Source organism: Monodelphis domestica, chromosome 4 (genome assembly GCF_027887165.1).
Source record: "Monodelphis domestica isolate mMonDom1 chromosome 4, mMonDom1.pri, whole genome shotgun sequence".
In the NCBI taxonomy this organism is placed as follows: Eukaryota; Metazoa; Chordata; class Mammalia; order Didelphimorphia; family Didelphidae; genus Monodelphis; species Monodelphis domestica.
Window position 1 is genome coordinate 422,941,647 of NC_077230.1, and position 21,096 is coordinate 422,962,742.

At 47.3% G+C, this 21,096-nt stretch overlaps 1 protein-coding gene across 1 annotated transcript in view; it reads left to right on the top strand.

Annotated features, from left to right (window-relative positions):
- Window positions 1-1,341: 1,341 nt before the first annotated feature.
- LOC103096854 (carcinoembryonic antigen-related cell adhesion molecule 21-like) overlaps window positions 1,342-21,096 on the top strand; it is a 41,161-nt gene continuing 21,406 nt past the window's right edge. Inside the window, exons 1-2 of the mRNA XM_007491551.3 lie at window positions 1,342-1,650; window positions 14,402-14,758. Coding sequence (XP_007491613.1) covers window positions 1,557-1,650; window positions 14,402-14,758 — 451 coding nt within the window. The 5' untranslated portion in view covers window positions 1,342-1,556. The remainder of the gene's footprint in view (window positions 1,651-14,401; window positions 14,759-21,096) is intronic.

The following is a 21,096-nucleotide window of genomic DNA, read 5'->3' on the forward strand; positions in this document are numbered from 1 at the left end:
ATTTTCCTTGTCACATGGGTCATATAACCTTAATATAGGGATTCAAGCACAGTTTCTCTACGCACCATTTTCTGTGTTCATTTAGGAGTCTAAACAGTATCTACTGAAGGGGAAAAATAAAGATGGAGATGAGGTGTCAATACAAGTCAATAGGAGGTAATACTGGGTGATCCATGTTCCCTTGGGGGACAAACTACTTCTCTATGGGCAGTGGGAGGGATCTGTTGTGACAAGGAAATCACTTTAAAAGACTGATATATATTAATTTAAGGTCGCCAAGGAATTCAGCTATGTAATTCCTAAATGAAAACTCAAGTCAGCAGTCAACCTTTTATGGAGTTTAAGTACAAACAGGATGAAGAAAGGTATTAGAGATAGAGAGAGAGAGGGAGAGAGAAAGGGGAGAGAAGGGAATAGGGCTTAAATACCCCTTCTGTTTAGGCTGGGCCAAAAGGCCCAAGCCCTTAGATAGCTGGGGCAAAGAAAGGAGATCAGTCCCTATTACTCACATGACCAAAATGGAGAAACAGTCTCAGGGGCCTCCACCTCCAGCTTCCTTCAGAGCAAGCTTCTCAGAGCACCTCTCCAACCACTCAGAGCCAAAACTCTCCAACCAACCACCTCTCAGTCCTCAGACCCCTCTCTCTTTAAGCAAACCATCCAAGTTCCCTCCCCTCCATTCTCACATCTACCAATCACTGTCCATGTCTTCCCTGTGCCAATGGTGGCTCTAGCTTAACCCAGGACCACCCAGAGGTCTGTGGCTTTGCACATGTCTGTTGAAGGTCATATTCTCAAATAATTAAATCTTGATCCTTTGCTACAGCCCTTCCTAAATCCTGTTACCCTGAGTAGGGTAGAGATTGGAATAATTAAATTTTGATCTATGCTGCAGCCCTTCCTAAATCCTGTTAGGACTGAGTAGGGTGGAGATTGTAATTTCCAAGACCTGGTTCTGTCATTCCAAGTATCTATATTGTATCAATTCTAAAATCAATCATGACTCAAAGAAATTCCTGTTCTATGCTTAAGCATAGGTCAAAGTCCTTTCCATTGTTCAGCAAAAGGTTTCTGTCCTAAAGTAATCTTAAGAAGGGAGGAGGAGGAACCTCCCATGCCAATGGGGTTCACATTCCAATAGAGTTCCCACTATCAATAGGAAATTTTTCAAGTATGAAATTTCCCAATAGTGAAATTTCCAACATTAATAAGTCTAAGAAATTTTAAGGTTTACACTGTGCAGGGGAGGGGTTCCCTGGGACAGTCAGGAAACCACAGTAGCTGGGAGGGGAAGAATAAGAAGAGGGGAAGGAAGTCAAAAGCCAAGTTTCTGCCCTGTGAAATGTATGTGATTCTTGCTGAAAGAAATCCAGCCCTGACAAGAGGCATCAGTTAGCAAGAGAAAGAGGAAATGGAGCAGAGACAGTACTGGGATTCCAGGCAGTTATAGCTCTGAGCCTGGAGACCAGAAGAGACACCTCCAGGGTCTGCACTTGGGCTCTAAACAAGGGAGCCACAGCTCAAGAGAGGAATCTAGATTCCTGGGAAGGAGAGAGATGGTGCCACACAATGGGCAGCACAGACTATGGGAGAGGTCCTTCGAAGTCCCCTACAATGGAGGCAACCCATGGAAGTGGCTCCTGATCACAGGTGAGATACCAACTCTGTTGGAACCTAGAGGAGAAAAGGAGGCTTGGGGGATTCTGGCCCTGATAGAAGCAAGTGAATCAATGCTCGGTTCAGCAGGAGGGAGACCAGTCCTGGGGAATCTATCCTTCAGACTTGATGAGAAAAGTCCTCCTTGAAACAGGGGTAGAGGAGGAAGCTGCAGCTCAGGGTCATCAGCCCACATCCCTGAAACTGAGGGCAAAGGCTAGCCCAGAAGCTGAGTAATCTAGAGGCTAAGTAAGTTTTCCAATGGGAGGAGACCTTGGTTTGGACCTTAGCCCTGATGTTTCCTCGCTGTGTGACCATGTACAGCTCATTGTTAGTCTGAGACACCTCCTGTCTCCCAAGGCTGTTTGGGAGCAAACCTCTTAGAGGCTTCAAGTGTACACAGAGTGTCGTGGGGAAATGCCCTGCTTGGGTGTGGAGCCAGAAGATCCAAGTCCACATGCTGCTTCCGTTACTCACTATTTAATACCAAAATAAGACTACTAAGACTATTGATTACCAATGTTCATTTGTCTAAGCTTCAGTTTTCCTTATGTGCAAACTGAGGGTGTTTCATTCAGGTATTTCAAGTTTGTTTTTCTAGGTTTAGGACCTGATTTCTATCTCCAGGCACAATTGTGTTGATTCTTTTCTCCCTTCAGTGTCTTGCCCACCACAATGGCAGGGCCATTTTGAATTAGGTCAAGGAGGAAGTTTATTTTATTTTTGTTTTTTACCTTTACAAACCATGATCATTTATTAGAGCACAGACATATTGTAAATAATGTAAAAAGGCAGAAATAGCTTAAACATTATTTACAGATAATAAAGCAATAATAGCAGTCCTTGGTTCAGTGACCCAAAACAAGACAGAGACCCAAAGCGTAACAACAGTGAAATCATAAAAAAAGGAATAGGTCAAAGCACAAGTCTTAGAAACAGTTAATAATTATGTAAAATGACATCGATTCAACAACAACACAATTCCTTTCAGCCCTTGATTCTTAAATAGTCTACTATTGCAAGGAGCCTATTACCACCAAAGGTAGCCCATTCCATTCTCAGGCAGCTCCCAGGTGGAAACTGAGCTAAAATTTGCCTTTTGGTTAATTATATTGAATGTTGGTAAAAGAAGGTTTGTGTAGGCTCAAGTGAGTTTTGTAAGAGTTAACAGGAAGTTGAAAATGGAAATAATTTGCTCAAAGTATAACAGAAAGATAGCGATACAAATCCATATATTTAGAACCTGAGCTGTGTAATGGCATTCTTACCCATAATGCTCTTATCCTCTTATAACACTCAGACTTTGTCATAGTAGTTGCAGGTTCATACTCGCCAAGTTTGCCCAGTACAATAGTTTTATCATTAAAAGTAGGATTGTTGCTGGAGTTCTAGAATAGTTTCAGAGTTATAATTTTTTTCAGCATGCATCTGTGCATTTTCTCTTTAGCTGACTGAATGTTTATGAGTTTGATGTCCATAGTTACTCAGTTTTTTAATTGAAAAATGCCTCGGGCAAAGTCCACTCTTCCCAGAGACTCCAGGGTATCCCTACTGGTGAGAAAGGATCAGTCAACAAAAATAACAAACCAAAGACAGCTTAATCATTACAGTCAAGGGATTGCTTTGCATCTCAAAGCTGCTCCACTCTCCTGATGATATCTGGTCTTTATTTTTATACCCATTTTTTTGGCATGCAGATACACAAAATCAAAGAGAGATAATTAGAAAAGTGATACATAAACTTTTAACAAATCTCTTGATTAACCTTATATATTTTCTATATTGTGATTAAAGACAATCAAGGTTGCACACAAGATAAATGATTTCATCACAGGTGGCTTGATTTACTCATTACACTGTGAGAAGTTTTGAGCTTACAGTATATATAGTAGTCTCTCCGTGACCGAGAATGACTATTGTCTTTGTGCAGTTTCATCTATGGTGTACTCTCATGTGGCTTTGGAGTCCAAAGGCTGAGGCGCACAGTTTGTGGCACATGGGGCATGGGACACCAGTTGTAACGGCAGGTGTGGTTGTGGCCTGGTGTCGGAGTTCACGCACAGTGGCAAGACGTCGATGTCGCTCATCTTCAATGGTGGTGGCTGCATGGTTAATGTGGGTTTGCCAGCTGCTTCTGACAGAGGCAGCGAGTTCTAGTTGCTTTGGTGTAATGCCAGCCCACTTCAAGTTGGACTTTAGGTGATCCTTGAATCTTCTCTTTGGTCGGCCTTGTTTCCTGAGTCCAGCTGACAGTTCACCATAGAATACCGGTCTTGGTCTTCGCTGTGGGTCCATGAGGATGACGTGTCCAGACCATTGTAGCTGGGTTTGGAGGACCAGGACTTCGATGCTGGTGGAGTTGGCTCTGTCGAGGACTTCCTGGTTGGTGATTGGGTCCTGCCATCGGATCCTCATGATTGACCGGAGGGAGAGCTGGTGGAATTGCTCCAACTGCTTCATGTGCTACCAGTACAGTGTCCATGTCTCACAACCGTAGAGGAGTGAACTGAGGACCACTGCATTGTACACTTTGAGCTTCATCGCAGCGCTTACACCGCTGTGTTGGAGGACTTTGCAGCGCAGCCACCCAAGTGCCTGGCTGGCCTTTTGAATCCTGGCATTAATCTCGTGGTCTAGGGACCCGTCGTTGGCGATGGTGCTGCCCAGGTACTTGAAGGTGTTGACATTAGAAAGCTGCGTGCCGTCGATTGTAATGCACGGCTGGTTAGTTGGCCTCCCTGGTGCAGGTTGGAAAACCACCTCTGTTTTGCTGAGGCTGATAGTCAGGCCAAACAGTTTTGTTGTGGTAGAGAACCTGTCCACAATGGTTTGGAGATGATTTTCTTGGTGGGCCATGAGAGCACAGTCATCTACGAAGAGAGCTTCCAGGATGAGTCTCTCTGTTGTCTTTGCTTTTGCAGTCAGGCAGCGAAGGTCAAATGGTGAGCCATCCAGTCAGTATTTGATATAGACGCCCAGGGCTAGATCCATCACAGCATGTTGTAATACTTGGGTGAAAAATAGGTTGAATAGTATCAGAGTGAGGACACAGCCTTGTTTCACTCCATTGGAGATGTTGAAGCGATCAGAAGTCTCTCCACCAGATAGGACTTCCCCTGTCATGTAGACATGAAAGAGCTGGATCAGTTTGAAAAACCGAGCTTGCTGAGGATCACCCACAATGCATCCCTGTTCACTGTGTCGAACGCCTTTGTCAGGTCTATGAAGACAATGTAGACTCAGGTTCTGCTCAAGGCATTTTTCCTGCATTTGCCTCACCGTGAAGACGATGTCGGTGGTGCTGTGATCTGGTCGGAAGCCACATTGTGATTCAGGCAGGTTCTGCTCTGAAATAGATGACAGGAGTCTGTTGAGTATAACACGGGCGAGGATCTTTCCAGCAGTGGAGAGTAGTGAGATGCCTCTGTAGTTGTCACAGGCTGCTCGTGAGCCTTTGTTCTTATATAGGGCTAAGATGGAGGCATCTCTGAGTTCTGGGGCCATGTCTTCCTCTTCTCATATGCTGGTCAGCACTACGTGGAAAGCCTGGAGCACCTTTCCATTTAAGGCCTTGTATACCTCGGTTGGGATCCGTCTTTACCGGGTACCTTGCCTACACTCATTTGTTTAATGGCTTTTTGCACTTCCTCTATGTAAGGAGGGATATCAAGTTGTTCAATGGAGTGGTTTTGGGGGATCTGGTCAAGGGCGCTTTGGTCGACTGAAGAGGGTCGGTTGAGAAGCTGACTGAAGTGTTCTTTCCACCTGTTGCTGATGCCTTTTTTATCTTTTATGAGAGTGTCACCGTCATAGGATAGCAAGGGAGTGGTGGTGGGTTTTGATGGTCCATAGACAGTCTTGAGGGCACTGAAAAATTGTTTGTAGTTTTTCATATCAGCAAACCGCTGGATTTCTTCTGCCTTTTTTCCTCACCATCGGTCTTGCATCTTCCTGATCTCACTCTGTGCCATGGGATGGAGAGACTTGAATCTGTCCTTTTTAGGAGCAGAGTTTGGGTTATTTTGCCACTCCATAAAGGCTTTGTTCTTCTTGCTCAATAGGTCTTCAATAGCAGTGTTGTTCTCTTCGAACCTGTCCTGGTGGTTGCGTTGTTTTGGGCCTAGGACTGCCTTTGATGTTTCCTTCACTGCATCTCTGAACTGGTTCCATTTCTCGGTTGGGCTTTCAGTGAGTGGTCCCTTGGCAGACAGCTTGTTGTCCAGGCAGGACTGGAATGTTTGCAAATAAGATGGATCTCTAAGACAACTCATGTTGTAAAATGCGCGAACTGTCTGGGCACGTTTTGGATGGCGAGGCGCAATGCGCATTGGAAGAGTCGCTCTAACCAATCGGTGGTCTGTCCAGCATTCAGCTCCTCTCATGGCTATGGTGATCTTTACATCCTGGATGTCTTGCCAGCGTACAATGATGTATTCAATGAGATGCCACTGTTTTGATCTTGGGTGCATCCACGTTGTTTTATATTTGTTCGCCATTCTGAACACAGTGTTCGTGATGGTGAGTTCGAACTCTGAGCATTTGCTGAGTAGCAGTAGGCCATTGTTGTTCATTTTGCCCACACCGTGTTTGCCAAGCACTCCTTTCCATCTTTCATGGTTCTGACCAAAGTGGGCGTTAAAGTCTCCCAGTAGTATCAGCTTGTCATTGGTGGGCACTGAGTGCAGGACGGCACTCAGGTCAGAGTAGAACTGCTCGATGGTCTACTCTGTGCTGGTCAGTGTTGGGGCATATGCGCTGATGATTGTGGCATACCGGTCTTTGCTGAGAGGCAAATGGATCTTCATAAGCCTCTCGCTGATGCCCACAGGCAAGTCTGGCAGCTGTTTGAGCAAACTGGTATTGATGGCCAGGCCAGCACCGGATTCTGTCTTCATTTGAGGCTCTACCTTTCCAGAAGAAGGTGTACCCAGTGGTGGCTTCGCTGAGTGATCCCTCTTCTGGTAAGCGTGTTTCACTTAGGGTTGTGATGTCGATGTTATATTGCGCCAGTTCTTTACCGATTAGAGCTGTTCTTCTCTCAGGTCTTGGGGTATTCTCTCTGTCAAGTAATGTCCTGATGTTCCATGCTCCTAGTAGGAGTTTCTTTGTATTTCGTCTTTGATTTTGACCGCTTAAAGGGATGACCCGCTAGCTGTGGTGTACTGACTGGGTGTTTGTAGGGCAGGCAATGTTTGGGACACCTTTTCTAGTCCCCTCCCTTGATTAGGGTGAGCAGTGCTGTCCTAGAGAGGGCTGCTCAGTTGCCCAGGATGCTGCCGAACGTCCCTGCTGCCCACAGGGCTGAGCGACCACTGGTCCGTGGGCCGCCTACGTGCAGGATCGTGACTACAACTGCCAGTGGTCACCTCCACCTGTTGCATCACCACTCCCCCATCGGGGCAGGTCTTGAAGAGGGTGGGCGGGGTTAGGGTAGATGAGCGTGCACAAAGATACTTGTGCGTGAAGGAGATTTAAGTGGAAAAGTCGATGCACAGAGACAGTCCCACTCTCTCGGCGTTGGAAGCCTGGGTCCAGTGGCACGAAAAGTCGTTACACCTGGAGACTTCGTCACCTGCATTGGGTGGCCGTGTTGTCCTTTGTGCTCCAACACACCCTAAGCACTCCACAGTGCTACACTGCATCGCCCTCTTGGCCCTTGAACCTTCTTATTGGTTTCTTCAATCTGTTCAGCCGAAGCAGTCTTCACATGCTGGGTGAGCAAAGCCCTGGTTCACCAGGGGTCGACGACCCGATGGCTGCTCTCACAAGGTTTAGCCGGCCTGTCGAAGCCTTTGCCCGGGGTGTGGCCGCTGCCTCATGCTAGCAGCTACTGGGAGCCACAAGTGAGAGCTGGGTGTCAGGTGGGGGTCAGAGGCTGGAGAGCTGCCCTAGAAGGGCACGACAAACCGTCCGTACCAGAGATACTACCCCTTCCTGAGCTTACAAACAATCAAGGAAAATCAAGGAAATCAAGGAAAATTACGTATTGCTTTTAATAAAATGGAATAATTACTCAGCAGTTCTTAGAAGATAATTCTACAATCATATCAATGAGGCTGAGGGGTCTGGGAACACAATTCAAATTTAGACTGATCATTTTTCAGGTTCTTTACTGAGGGCTTCCCGAGTCACTGAGGCATACTGAAATTTGATGTACATTTCACTTGGGCCTCTATGATTGATTTGTGTGCTGACTTAATGAGAATAATCTTCTGTGAGTGGGGAAGTTCTTGGGCTTGGCCTGTAGCTGCAGTTTTGCTAGGAATTATGCACCTGAGTAAAAGTTAACCCATGATAGTCTTTTTGGGATTGGGTTTAGGGTCTGATCTTTTTGGTGATGTTTTGGGGAATTATGTTACATGTGTTTTGCTATTGCATTATTTCTTTTGAGACTAGGGGGAATAATAATCATGTCAATTCATAGGTCAGGGGCATTGATGAAAGAAGTCATGCGAGGGAGATAGAGTGGGCAGTCACATCTCGCCAAGGACCACTCTGTGGTCTCCCCAGCTACCATGCGTGACTCTGTCAAGGTGTCATGGACTGATGGCCAGCAGCAGAAAAAAAATTTATTTAATTCATTAATTTAGAATATTTTTCCATGGTTACATGATTCATGTTCTTTCCCGTCCCTCCTCCTACCCGTAGATGATTCACAATTTCACTGGGTTTTACATGTGTCATTGATTAAGACCTATTTCCATATCATTGATATTTGAACGAAGGTGATCACTTAGAGTCTACATCCCCAGTCATATCCCCATCGACCCATGTGATCAAGTAGTTTATTTTCTTCTGTATTTCCGCTCCCACAGTTCTTTCTCTTGATGTGGATAGCGTTATTTCTCATAAGTCCCTCAGAATTGTCCTGGGTCATTGCATTGCTGCTAGTAGAGAAGTCCATTATATTCAACTGTGACACAGTATATCAGTCTCTGTGTAAAATGTTCTCCTGGTTCTGCTCCTTTCTCTGCATCCATTCCTGGAGGTTGTCCAAGTTCACATGGAATCCAAGGAGGAAGTTTAAAATAAGTCTGGCTGATGTGGGAGAAACACACCCAAGCTTGTGGCAGGGACTCACCTCAAGAATGGGAGCCTCAAACTGTGTTCAGTTCAGAAGTAAGAAAAGAATTTTATTTGAAGATGTTTAAGGCAGTGATAGCCTAATAGCTGGTGGAGTAATGTGGGTGCTAATCAGGTAGCCTTAGGGCTGATGGCAAGACTAGGGTCTAGTAGGGTGGCCTCATTAGAGCTCTATTCCATAGTATGAAATAGTAGCTCTGCTGTAGAGTGGTAGTTTGCTCTGAGGAGAGGAGCTTCCACACACAGTGGATCTGGGTTGGTATATTTATTGGGATCTGGGAGTTTTGCATGGGCAAGATTAGGGGATTCTTCTGGAATTCCAGAGTCCCCATTGCATATGTTCCATGTTCCTCCATTGTCCACCTTGTCATCATTTGTCCGTGTGGGAGAGGTGTTGCCGAACTTCTAGAAAGGGAATATTTCAGGTGGAAGAGATGCAGCACATTGGAAGACCACTATAAGTAATTAATTATTTCCAAGAAGAATACAAGTAATTAATAAAATAAGGCTGGGAAAAATGGGAAACGTCAGCATTGCTTTGGAGTATGTGAGAAGGAAGAGGGACAGGGAATGTAGCATCCCAGGTCTTGATGGGGAGAAATGCCTATGCCAGGGAAAAGAGGGGAAGCCAGTGATAGAGGTTTTGTTCATGAAGAAAAAGGAGGCCTGAAGCAGTGGGTGTTCCTGAGTAAAGTTCAGTAAAAGTCCAAGGGGGTTTGGACATGATGGGGTCTGGTCTGCTGCTGGGAAGATTTTGCAAAATTTGGGAATGAGTAAGGAGGAAAGCCATAGAAGGGATAGTGCAAGGGTTAGATGTATGAGGGCCAGTTTCAGGGGTGGACTTCCATGGGTGCCCTATTTTTGAGTCCCCAGGCAGCTTCTCCAGGTGGTCCAGAGGCGTCAAATCGCTGCCATTTCCTGGGCTCATAGTTGGTTTTGATAAAGTGAAATGGATCCTGGGTTCACACGTATGGGGAAACCTTGACAATGTGCATTAGACTTGCCCCATCCTTCTTGTTGGACTGGCCAGTTAGTGAATGCTGGGCCTCTTTGTTTGCTTAACATGGCCTCTGCCACAGAGTCTGGGTGTCTCCAAGTATCCAGGCTGCCTGTAGGTTTGTGATCTTTTATAGAGATGGTAACAGGGAAAATACACTGGGATAGGGGACCTTCTCCTATTTTGGCACTGTGTGAATGTGATACAGTATAGCAAGGAGGAAAAGTATCACTGAACACTGAGTTTTGATCAGGGGTTGGAGCTTCTACGGTCAATTCAGTGTTTACCTCTGTTCGGCTCTGGAAGTACTTAGTACAGTTCAGGGTCTCATAGCATCTATCTGGATGAGGCGTGTCTATAATATCCATATTTCTTCTAGGTGTAGTAAGGAAATTGGGATCAAGTATGAGTTAACGATAAGAGAGTTGATAAAGTGATCTCTGAGGGAGCACAAGCAAGCTAGAGAGCAAGGCCTGAGAACAGAATTTGGAAGAAAGAACACAGGAAGAGGTTGTGGCAGTTGGGGGAGATCCTCCAACTAGGACTGACTGGACTTTGGTGGGTGAGCTGGTGCTCGCTCTCTGGCCACTGCTGGAGACAGACATCTCACTCTTGGTTGGTGAATAAGAGGAGAGACCTCTGAATCCCATCTAAAGGGGTTTCTACTTTCCTGACTGAGAGAAGTCACAACCCAGAAAATGCTGATAGACCTGCTTTCCTGGATAACAGTTTTTGGAGAAGGAGGAAGAATGATGCTGTTTGGTCTGGTCTCTGGGCCACCATCATCTGCCATCTTGGCTGACTGAATCTTGGAGGACATCTTTATTAAACTGCATAAGGATTTAGGCAGATTTGTAGTCAGATCCAGTTTTTTTTCCCTTAGTAAGTATTAGCACAATATTAGTGTAGTTTTGAAGAACAGAAGACTCCATTGTGAGATGGATGTTGTGGTTGGGTGGATTTAGTTCCCTGTTGTTTTAAGGCTTTTCAATTTCCTAATACTTATTTTCATATCACTATACATTAATAAATAGTACACACACACACACACACACACACACACACACACACACATATAATGTCTCCAATAACCTGCCATACTGACCCAAGGAAGGAAAGCCATCACTGGCTTTCCTCCTGAGAGGAGACTTAAAAGATACTTTTTGGATATAAACTATCATATCACATTCTCCTCCCCTCAGGTCTAAATTATCTACATTTATTTCTTCATAGGGCTGTAATGGTGAACCTATGTAACACATGCTAAAGGGGGCTACTCTCTTCCCCCTCTCCACTGCTCCTGAGGAAATTTCTCACATGACCCACCCCTCTGCCCATCAGCTCAATAGGAGCAGTTACTCCCTCCCCTGTCTGGGGTAGGGGGTGGCTCCCATGTGGGCTGCAGTTTCTAAAAGGTTCTCTAAAAGGTTCACCATCACTTCTCTAGGCACTCTCACTCTGTTTTTCTCACCCCATGCTTCCAGGAACGTGGGAAACAATAAGTTTTCCCTATTTTCTTGGTATAGCCAACAGGAGGACAGGTTAAAGAGTGTTATAGCTCTCTCCACCACATGGATTTTGGGTGTTTTGGGCAGTCCAGAAGGAGGAAAGAATGAAAATAAAGTGGGAAATCCCTGTATTATAGGTTGCTGAAATAGACAATACTTTAGTAGAATCTTAAGAGTAAAAGCCCCAAGCCAAATGATTAGTAGGAATGTTATGCCAGTGGTGTTCAGGAGATGTTACAATTGACCCTACTTGACTTCTTCTCAAATTGGAATTTAAGATCTTCAGTTGGTTCACAGGAGTATGATGGAAGTGGGTCAGCACAATCTGGGGGTAAAAATGGTTTGATATGAGAGGTATGTGTCCAAGAGGACTGTCCTTATAATTTAACAGCAGTAGGGGTTACAAGAATGACACAGAATGGGTCCCTCCATTTCACATAAAGTTGTTGGTTTACCCCTTCTACTTTCCAGGTCTTCTGATATGCTATGCCTCCCAGCTGTGCAGGTGGATGTGATCCCATCTCTCCCTCCACTGTTTTAGGAAGAACGGTGTCTGCAGATTCCCATAAGGCAATGGGAATAGATGCTATTTGGCAGGCAAAACTAGTGAAGGCATATGACTCTGAGTCTAAAAGAGAGTCAGTAAAGAAGGGTCTCCCATATAGAAATTCAAAGGGTCTGATTCTTAGGCCAGCCTTGGCATATATGTGAATCCTCAACAGGACCATGGGAAGGGATTGTGTCCAATGTCTTTCAGCTACCTGACTAACTGAGCAGGATGACACAGGGGTTGGGCACTCTGGGGTGCACAGGAATAATTGCCTCAGTGACTGCCCTAAGATCCCATACCAGCTGATCATCCCCATTTGATTTCTTTACAGGAAGGATTGGTGATCTGCCAAATGATTGACAAGGGGTTAAAAAGCCATACTGAGGAAGTCTGCCCATCAGGGACTGGAGGCCCCTTTTCCTTCTATGCTGATAGGCTATTGGCTTCCTGTAGGGGTAGTTAAGGCGCTCTTTCCAATGTACTCTAACTGGTTCCACATGGAGAGCTTTCCGGGGGATCTCCAAGTCCCAGATTTCAGAGGAAACATGGAAGCCTGTTTTGCCTGGAGCCGGTTTCTTACCGGGAGGGCCTGGCTTGGTAACTCCAATGCGCAGTGCCTGTTCCTTGCAATGGGCAGGACCTTTACATGCCTCTCCCTCAGTCGGCTCCAGGTCTTGCTATTAAATAGCTCGAAGGCAGCATGAAGCCGTTTGCAGGTGGGTGTTTGGGGGCCAGATTCCAATTTCCACAGCTTCCTTCTCATCCCAGGAGCTGACTGGCTGATGAAATGCATGCTGGGAAGGTGGCCTCCCTCGGGAGACTCAGGCTCCATGCTGGTAAATTTCTCCCTGGCTCCCTCCAACCTGCTGTGCAACATGGCCTGCAGGGCCTTCCTCCATCTTTCCGGTGACGTCCATTACTTTCTCATGAGTGACCTGTTCTGTTACTCCTTTCACCATTTCCTCAATCAGGCCCATCAGCTTATGGGTTCCTCTTTGCTCATCATGGCTGTCCTGTTGGTAACCCCAGCCCAGGTCAGATACGGGAGCTGCCGAAGCACCCAGGGGACATCTGGATCACCGGCTGCTCACCCACTGCCCTTCCCTCTGCCAGACCCCAAATCCTCTCGTTTTCATCCACTGGGCAGTAAGGAGACAGGATGATGTCCGTGCGGCCTGGGGCAGGCCAATCTGCAGGGCGATTGCTTTAAGCCAATGAAATGGGGAGGATCTGCAGGATACTCGCCTAATTTCTCTCCCCACAGCCACTCCACAGGCGATGGTGCATAAGACAAGTGGCTCCTGGTGTGGAATGGGCTGGAAGGAGGCAGAGGAGGAGGGGGAGCAGGTGGCAAGGGAGAAACGGGAGGAAGCAGAGCCTGCAGGGGCTGGAAGGGGGCACCTCCTGCTGAGGGGGGGTTTCTGCTGGGACAGAGGAAGAGGGACCAGAGGAAGCAGAGGAGACAGATGGGACAGGGGCAGAGCCTTTACCCCCAAGGTGGGGGTGGGTGAGAGGAGGAATGGCAGGAGCGGAGTTAGGGAGACTGGAGCCCTGATGGGGTCTTCTAAAAGAGTGGCTCTGGGTTCTCTTTAGCCTTCCTAGCCACGCACACCACCCACTAAGTTCTGGGCTCTGTGCCCGGGCCTCGAAGGACGAGGCATGAGGTATTGTGTCCACTTGGTGGCAGAGCAGGTCCAATGGAAAGAGAGTGTTATAACTAACAGCCCCATTTCTGGATAGTCTTGGCCGCTGACCAGGCAGTCTGAGGGCTGATGGATGAGCCCAGAGACTAGCTAGTAGAGTAGCTTCTTGGGAGCTGATGGTTTGGAGGAGCAGCTCCTCTGCAGAGTGGCAGCTTCCACAGCCCGTGGAGCAGGGCTGGCATATTTATTGGGTTCTGGGAGCGTAGCATCTCCCTTTCCCATCTCAGGGGGAGTTATGTTTGGGGTTTGAGGCCATTGGGAATGAGGAGCATGAGCAATATGGGGGGATTCTTCTGCAATGCCAGCGTGTCCAGTGCACAGGTTCCATGTTCTTCCATTGTCCACCTTGTCATCATTTGTCAGCACTGGAGAGGTCTCGCTGCCCTTCTAGAGTGGGAACATGGGGCTGAGGGGTGCGGTACATTGGAGGACCACTACAGGTCCTTTTCTATTTCTAAGAATACAAGTCATTAATAAAATGGAGCAGGGACAAAGCTGATGGTCAATCTAGAATGTTCTAGATCTAGTAGCCAGAGTGGAAAATGGAATAATCTGCAATGCATGCATGACTAATGCTGAAACTAGAGGTTTGACAGCTGAGGTTTAATCAGCGCTAACTGGTGAGAAATGGGAGACTTCAGAGTAGGAGGACCCCATTCCCATCCCTGCCCCTCACTGCCCACTGGCAGCCCACACAGGACCAGATTCTCAGATCTTCTGCAGAGAAGGACAGATAGGAAGATGGGTAGCCACTGGAAGGCCCTCCAGACATGCCCCACCGAGCCCACCCTAGACTCTGGGGCCGGCTTGGCAGCACCCCCTGCCTGGGGAGAGCTCTGGGATCGGGGTCTGCCAGGAGGGCAGGGGATGTGCTGACCTCTCTCTGCCTCCTTCCTCCCCTCAGCCTCCATCCTCAGCTGCTGGAGCCAGCCAACGTCTGCTCAGGATCTCACTGTTGTACCAGAACCGGCCAACGTGAAAGAAGGCGACAACGTCACCCTGGTGCTCCAGGGGGTCTCAGGAACAACTTTGAGCTATGCTTGGTTTAGTAGATCACCAGGAGATTCCAGTGACACTGAGATGGTCATGTACTCTGTTATTTACAGTATGCAGACACCAGCCAATATCCGGCAGAAGGTGCTCCCCAATGGCTCCCTGCTCATCCCCAACCTCGTCCTCAATGACACTAAATACTACACTGTACAGATGGTCGATACCTTTGGAAAGATACTTAGAGGAGGAGCCCCACTGACAGTGTATGGTAAGTGCTGCCCTACCCACGGGCCCTGCAGTTGTTCTAACAGCCTCTCCCTGTCTGGGGTCCGACTCCTCCCCACCCTCCTTAGCCAGGGAGCAGGAAGAAGCCCCAGCCTGACCCACTCCCACAGGAAGGAGCCTGAGGAGGGGAGACTCCCTGAACTTCGAGCTTCCTGCTTTTTTGAAACCCTCTCCTTCCACTTTACAATCGATGCTGTGTATTGGCTCCAAGGCAGAAGAGCAGTAAGGGCCAGGCAATGGGGATGAAGTGACTTGCCCAGGGTCAAACAGCTGGGAAGTGTCTGAGGCCAGCTTTGAACCCAGGACTTCCCATATGTAGGCCTTGCTCTCCATTCACTGAGCTACCCAGTTGCCCCCTCATACCTTCCTGCTTATCACCCCCAGAGATCCCATGAGAGTTCAGAGGTTCCTGGCTGTGGAGGCCCCCAAGACTGAGGGAATGCAAGGGCTTCTACACTCTCCAGACAAGTCTCCAGAGGACTTGGCTGCTTATTTCCATGTGGGCTAAGTTGTCTTGGCCACTCTGCACCAAGTCACCCAGGCCACTGCCTGCCCCAGGAGAGCTGATTCACCTCAGGGAAGATCTGGAGGTCCAGGTCAGTCAGGGCCAAGGTAGGTTGGTTCTGCCGGCTCTGCCTTATATCAGCCTTACATAATGGCGATGTGGAATCTAGAACCCCAACGTGTAGTCTAGTAAGAACTGATGAGCCCCCAGTTTTAGGACTAGCTTGTATGTTGGAGACCCCAAAGCTTGTGCTTGTTCCCTGAGAATCCACCCTGACAGAAGGCCAGGCTAGCAGATTCAGACTGAATAATGGACCCCAAGGGAAAGGACAATCCCAGTGTGGTGGAACTAAGCACAAGCTGAGTGCCTCTTTCTGCCTTGGAAGCTTCCCCATTGTACCACATCCCCCTTTCGGGGGTCAAACTTGGGGCCTTCAGTTTCTGAGACTGAAGAGCCTCCCACTGTGCGAAAGACTCGCTTGGCTGGGGCTTGGCCCCACCTGATGGGGATCGTCTTACCTTGGGGTCCAGCATTCAGTCTGAAACTGCCAGCCTGAGATTCCCTTCAGGGTGGATTCTCACAGGAACAGGGAACAAGGACAAGCTTTGGGGTCTCCAACCTACAAGCTAGTCCTGAAACTTGGGGTTCTTTAGGTCTTACTGGGCTACACGGTGGGGCTTTCTAGATTCCGTGTTGACACATTTAAAAGCATATGAGGCAGGCGGAGTATTGTTGGGTGAGAAGATGGTCACTGATGTACCCTTTCCAGGCGGGTCCAGCAGGTCTGCCCTCCAGACTACCTAGTGCTGGCGAGCCAGAGGCCTGGCTGCCTTGGAGGTCTGTTCATCCCCAAACTCCCAATTCTGTGAAAGAAAGAGAGGAACCCGTTATAAACAGGGATGCCGGGGGGGGGGGGGGAACACCTGCATCATCTCCTCTGTTTTTGTCTTGTTTTTTTTTAAATAACCCTTGCTTTCCGTATTCCATTTAGTACTAGACATTGGTTCCAAACCAGAAAAGAGGTAAGGGCCAGGCAATTGGGATTAAGTGACTTATCCAGGGTCACATAGCTAAGAAGTGTCTGAGGATAAATCTCCAACCCTCTCTTTCTCCACCGAGCCACCTACCTGCCCTTCTTACCTCCATTTCCTCCAGGAAAGTCCAAGAGAGAGGCTCCCAGGGGCCCCCTTCTGTAGGGTAAGACTGGGACAGAAGGTCGTGGATTCTGCTGAGGTGTCTGCTGAAAGAAGAGGAGACAAATTCAATGCAAGGAGAGGATTAAAGAGATCATTTGGGGCTCCACCCAGGAGCAACTTTCCCAAAGAGGAAAGCTTTTCCCTAAGGAAAAAATGTCAATATTACCTTTCAAGTGCCAGAGGGCATACGAAGTGCTCAAGTAGAATAGTTCATTGGATTCTCACAAGGACCCTGCAATTGTGGCACCATTTTTTATCAGGGAAGAAAATGAGACAGAAAGAACCGAAGTCACTTGGCCAGTCACAGAGCTAGTAAGTATCAGAGGCAGGATTTGAATTCAAGCCTTCTTGACCCCAAGTCCAACATTCCATCCACTACAGATAATCACCTCAGGAGATCCTGAAAGCTTTCTTTAAAATTCAGAGTTATTTTATTTTCCAATTACATGTAACAATAATTTTCAACACGGGGTTTCCAAAATTACAAGAGCCGAGACGTCTCCTTCCCTCCCTTCTCTCCCCTACTTGGGGATGGCAAGAGTATTGATCTGGGTCATCCAGTTAGCCATGGAGAATCTACTTCCCTCTTGGACCTTCTTGGAAGAGCACACTCACCCCGGAGCCAAAGCCCCAAACTAACTAACAGAAATACCTTCAAGTGAGAGCCTCCAGAGCCCATTCTCTGGAGCTCCACAGCCTTCCGAGCCAATGGCTTTCCGAATGGAGTGACATTCATCCTTCTGAATCTGACTTCCTCCTTGGACTTTGCGTACACGGAAGCAAGATGTACCTTCTCTCCCGACATCATGAACATGGAAACACGTTCTCGGGGGAAACACACACAACCTGGCGGGGAGGAGGGAACAGAGATGTCCGAAAAGGAATATCTGTGTGTAGAAAGAGAATCACTGACATGTCCCAGAAGTCTCTTGGCATCTATTTGCCCATATTCTCCCCAAGAAGAGCATGGAGTGTGCTGAGCGCTACAAGCTAAATGGGAAGAGAGTCTCCTCCGATGGGCTGCTGTGGTTTTACCTAGACAAGTTTGGGTTTGGGGCCAGTCACTGATGTCTCAGTATTAACAAGGGTAAATGCCCAGTTAAAATACCCACTTTTAGCATTTGGCCGGGGAATCGTTCAGCAGAGATCCAATGGCCGTTTCCCTGGGATGTTTGAGTGGGCGCCCCAACCAGGTCTGGTTTCCAAATGACTCAGAGGTCCAACATGGTGGAATTCCAGAGGCCCTCTGGGGAATGTCTGGCCATGAGGTGTTGGGAGCTACAGGAGAGTGGTGACAAGGCAGGACATGTGGGGGTTTCTGGCAGAGTGTGCTTGTGGGAAATTTTCCTAGGTGGCTGATGGAGGCATTCAATAGCTCCAGAGTGAGATGCAGGAGTCAACACTGGGCTGCTCTTCTCCAGCTGACTTTCTGTCACCCAGTCCCTGGGCAGAGGAGATTATGGGAGGCAGGACCTAAGAATCACCCAGCTGTTGATCCAGAAGCATTTATTCAGGCACCTATCATGTGCCAGGCACTTTACTGGGTATTGGGGATAAAACATGACAAAATAGAATGAATGCATTCTATTGAGGGAACATATAAAAGTGAACATGGAACAAAAGTAAGGGGAACAGGGATCGACCCTGGATCTGGAGGTGGAAATCTTTGGGGAGGCAAATTTCCCTGCCAATGCAAGGGGACCCCTGGTTCTTAACCACTAGCCTTTGAGTTCTTTTAGGCAGTGAGGAGAAAAAGCAGTTTGAGGAGTAAATTAGGAAGCTGGTATGTGTCTGAGGTAGAACTTGCACCCAGTTCTTCTTGGCTTCAAGGCAGGTTCCCTAGTTATATACAAAGTAATTTTGGAGGGAGGGCACTAGCAGATGATGGCACCGAGGAAGGTTTCCTAGAGGACATCCTGTTTAAAAGTCATCTTGAAGGAAAATAAGGGGACTAAGTTGGAGAGGAAAGGACAAAGAACATCCCAAATTGGGGGACAGTATTGGATTTACTCCTTAGGACCAGACATTCTAATGATTGGGACCTGGGAAAGAAGTTCTGCCTAATGGACTCTCTGAAGAGCCTGGGAAGAAAAAGCCTGAAGAGAACCCAGTGATAGTTGCTGAGGAGGGGAACCTCCTTCAGTTCCAGGGCTGGTATGTGTCCCAATCGATGGAATATCATGCCTGGACTTGGGAGGTCCTAGCCGTTTGACCCTGGGCAAGTCACAACCCCATCGCTTATCCCGTTGCCTTCTCTCTTGTAAGGGCTATAGCATAGCAGTAGTCTCTCAGTAACTGAGGATGACGATTGTCTTTGTGCACTTTCATCTGTGATGTAGATGAGTGTGCACAAAGACACTTGTACGTGAAGGAGATTTAAGTGGAAAATTCAGTGCACAGTGACAGTCCCACTCTCTTGGCGTTGGAAGCCTGGGTCCAGTGGCACGAAAAGTCGTTACACCTGGAGACTTCGTCATCTGCATTGGGTGGCTGTGTTGTCCTTTGTGCTCCAACACACCCTAAGCATTCCACAGTGCTTTGCTGCGTCGCCCTCTCAGCCGTTGAACCTTCTTATTGGTTTCTTCCGTCTGTTCAGCCGCAGCAGTCTTCACATGCTGGGTGAGCAAAGCCCTGGTTCACCAGGGGTCGACGACCCGATGGCTACCCTCACAAGGTTTAGCTGGCCTGTCGAAGCTGTTGCCCGGGGTGTGGCCACTGCCACATGCCAGCAGCTACTGGGAGCCACAAGTGAGAGCTGGGTGTCAGGTGAGGGTCAGAAGCTAGAGAGCTGCCCTAGGAGGGCACGACAAGCCCTCCATACCAGAGATACTACCCCTCCCTGAGCACCCATACACACCAAACTTTTGTTCTTCTCTGACCAGGAAGGGTCAGGGCTACTACGACATAAAGGATGTTTGTTTTTTTAACAGAGTTCCTCAGTTCTTCTGCAGGGTCTTCTTAGGTCTGGAGGCAACAAAGGATTGGGCCCTTCACCAAAGAAAATCTCAGTTGGACTCTCCCAAGGCTACCAGCTTCAGCTAAAGGGGTAGGGCCATGGCAAGAGGCAAGCTCTAGACATGAGATCAGGAAGTCTGCACTCAAACCCCAGCTCCAGCATTTACCATGTGAGCACCAGCAAGTCACCTTAGCTCTCCGAGTCTCCACTGCTTCATCTGTAAAATGGGGACACTTATTCCTGTAAATACCTGTCTCTCAGACTGGTCCTGAGGGAGGAACCTTCAAGCCTGCAAGCTAAGCCAATCAGTATTACTTTGGGAATGCTCTGTTATCTTCTTCTACTCAATTGCCTTCTGCAAATGACTTGGGCAGCTGGGTAATCCAGTGAATAGAGTGCTGGATTTGGGATAAAACCCCTGAGGAGGGAGGATGTCAGCTGGGGAAGGAGACATAAAGAAACGATTCCTGGATGAGATGTAGAGTGATCTGATCCTGGCAGGAAGAGGATTTTTGCAGAGATCTTCCATCTAATGTGCATAGACAGGGATGATGGGAAATCAAGAAGGAAGGAAGAAGATCTAGTGTGAAGATTGGATTTAGCTCTCCCCAGATTGTAACAATGGAGATATGTAGTTCTTCCTTTATAGTGAAACTAGAATTGTAATCCACAATCTAATTTTAGATTTTAATCTACAAAAAGGTGATGAAAGTATTTTTAGTAGATCTACGCGTTTTTAACCAAAAAAAGGTGTTAGGTATCGACAAAAGGTGAACTAACCAAAAAAGATGTTAAGTACCCCAAAAAGATATAATTTAACCAAAGAAGGTGAGAACTAAGAGTTGGCAGTTCTGGAGAAGAGTGTCTGTTGTGATTGGTAGCCATGAAATTTGGGGGAGGTGACAAAAGAGAAAAAGATTCTTTAAAAAGAGGATGAAAGGCCAGAAGGAGATATATTTGATTCAAGAGTTGGACTCAGAGCAGTGACTGAAATATAGACCCTTGAGGAGCAACCAGAAGACAGACACCCAGACTTCTTTCCATTTAGATGGTCAGTGTTGGTGAGTGAAAGGTTGACTTGGTGACCCTGCGTTCTGGAGGCATGAGGCCTCCAGGAAAGTCCCATCATCTTGAGACTCTCTTCTGTAATGATTAAAATAGTTGAGGCCATAAATTGTAGTGAGTTAAAATAGTGGAAGACTTAAATTGTAGTGGATAAAAGAGTGGATGATTAAGTTGTGATCGCAGGAAATATGTTTCCACTACAGTGTTTTGTTTTTAAATCAAATATAAGGTGGTCGCCAGGGAAATATTCCCAATTATTCAAATATACCCAAGTCATCTGGGTTTTATAGAGATTTTAATTAATACAAATGAGGAATTAAAGAAAAGGAGAGAAAGAGAGAAAAAGGGGAATAATGGAAAAAGGATAGGCCAGCCCAAGGCAGCCCTGGCCAACCCAGGCCTAAGCCCTTAAGAGAAAGATCAGTCAGTCCTTAATCACTCACCACAAGATCTGTCCAAGCAAGGATTCTAGTGACACCAGGCCAGCATCATCTCAGCTGCCTCTGCCAGCTCAATCCTCAATCTGAATGCCTTCTGAATGAATATGAGCTCCTATTTAAAGGGCATTTTCTCCTATGTCACCTCCCCTAAGTCCTTCC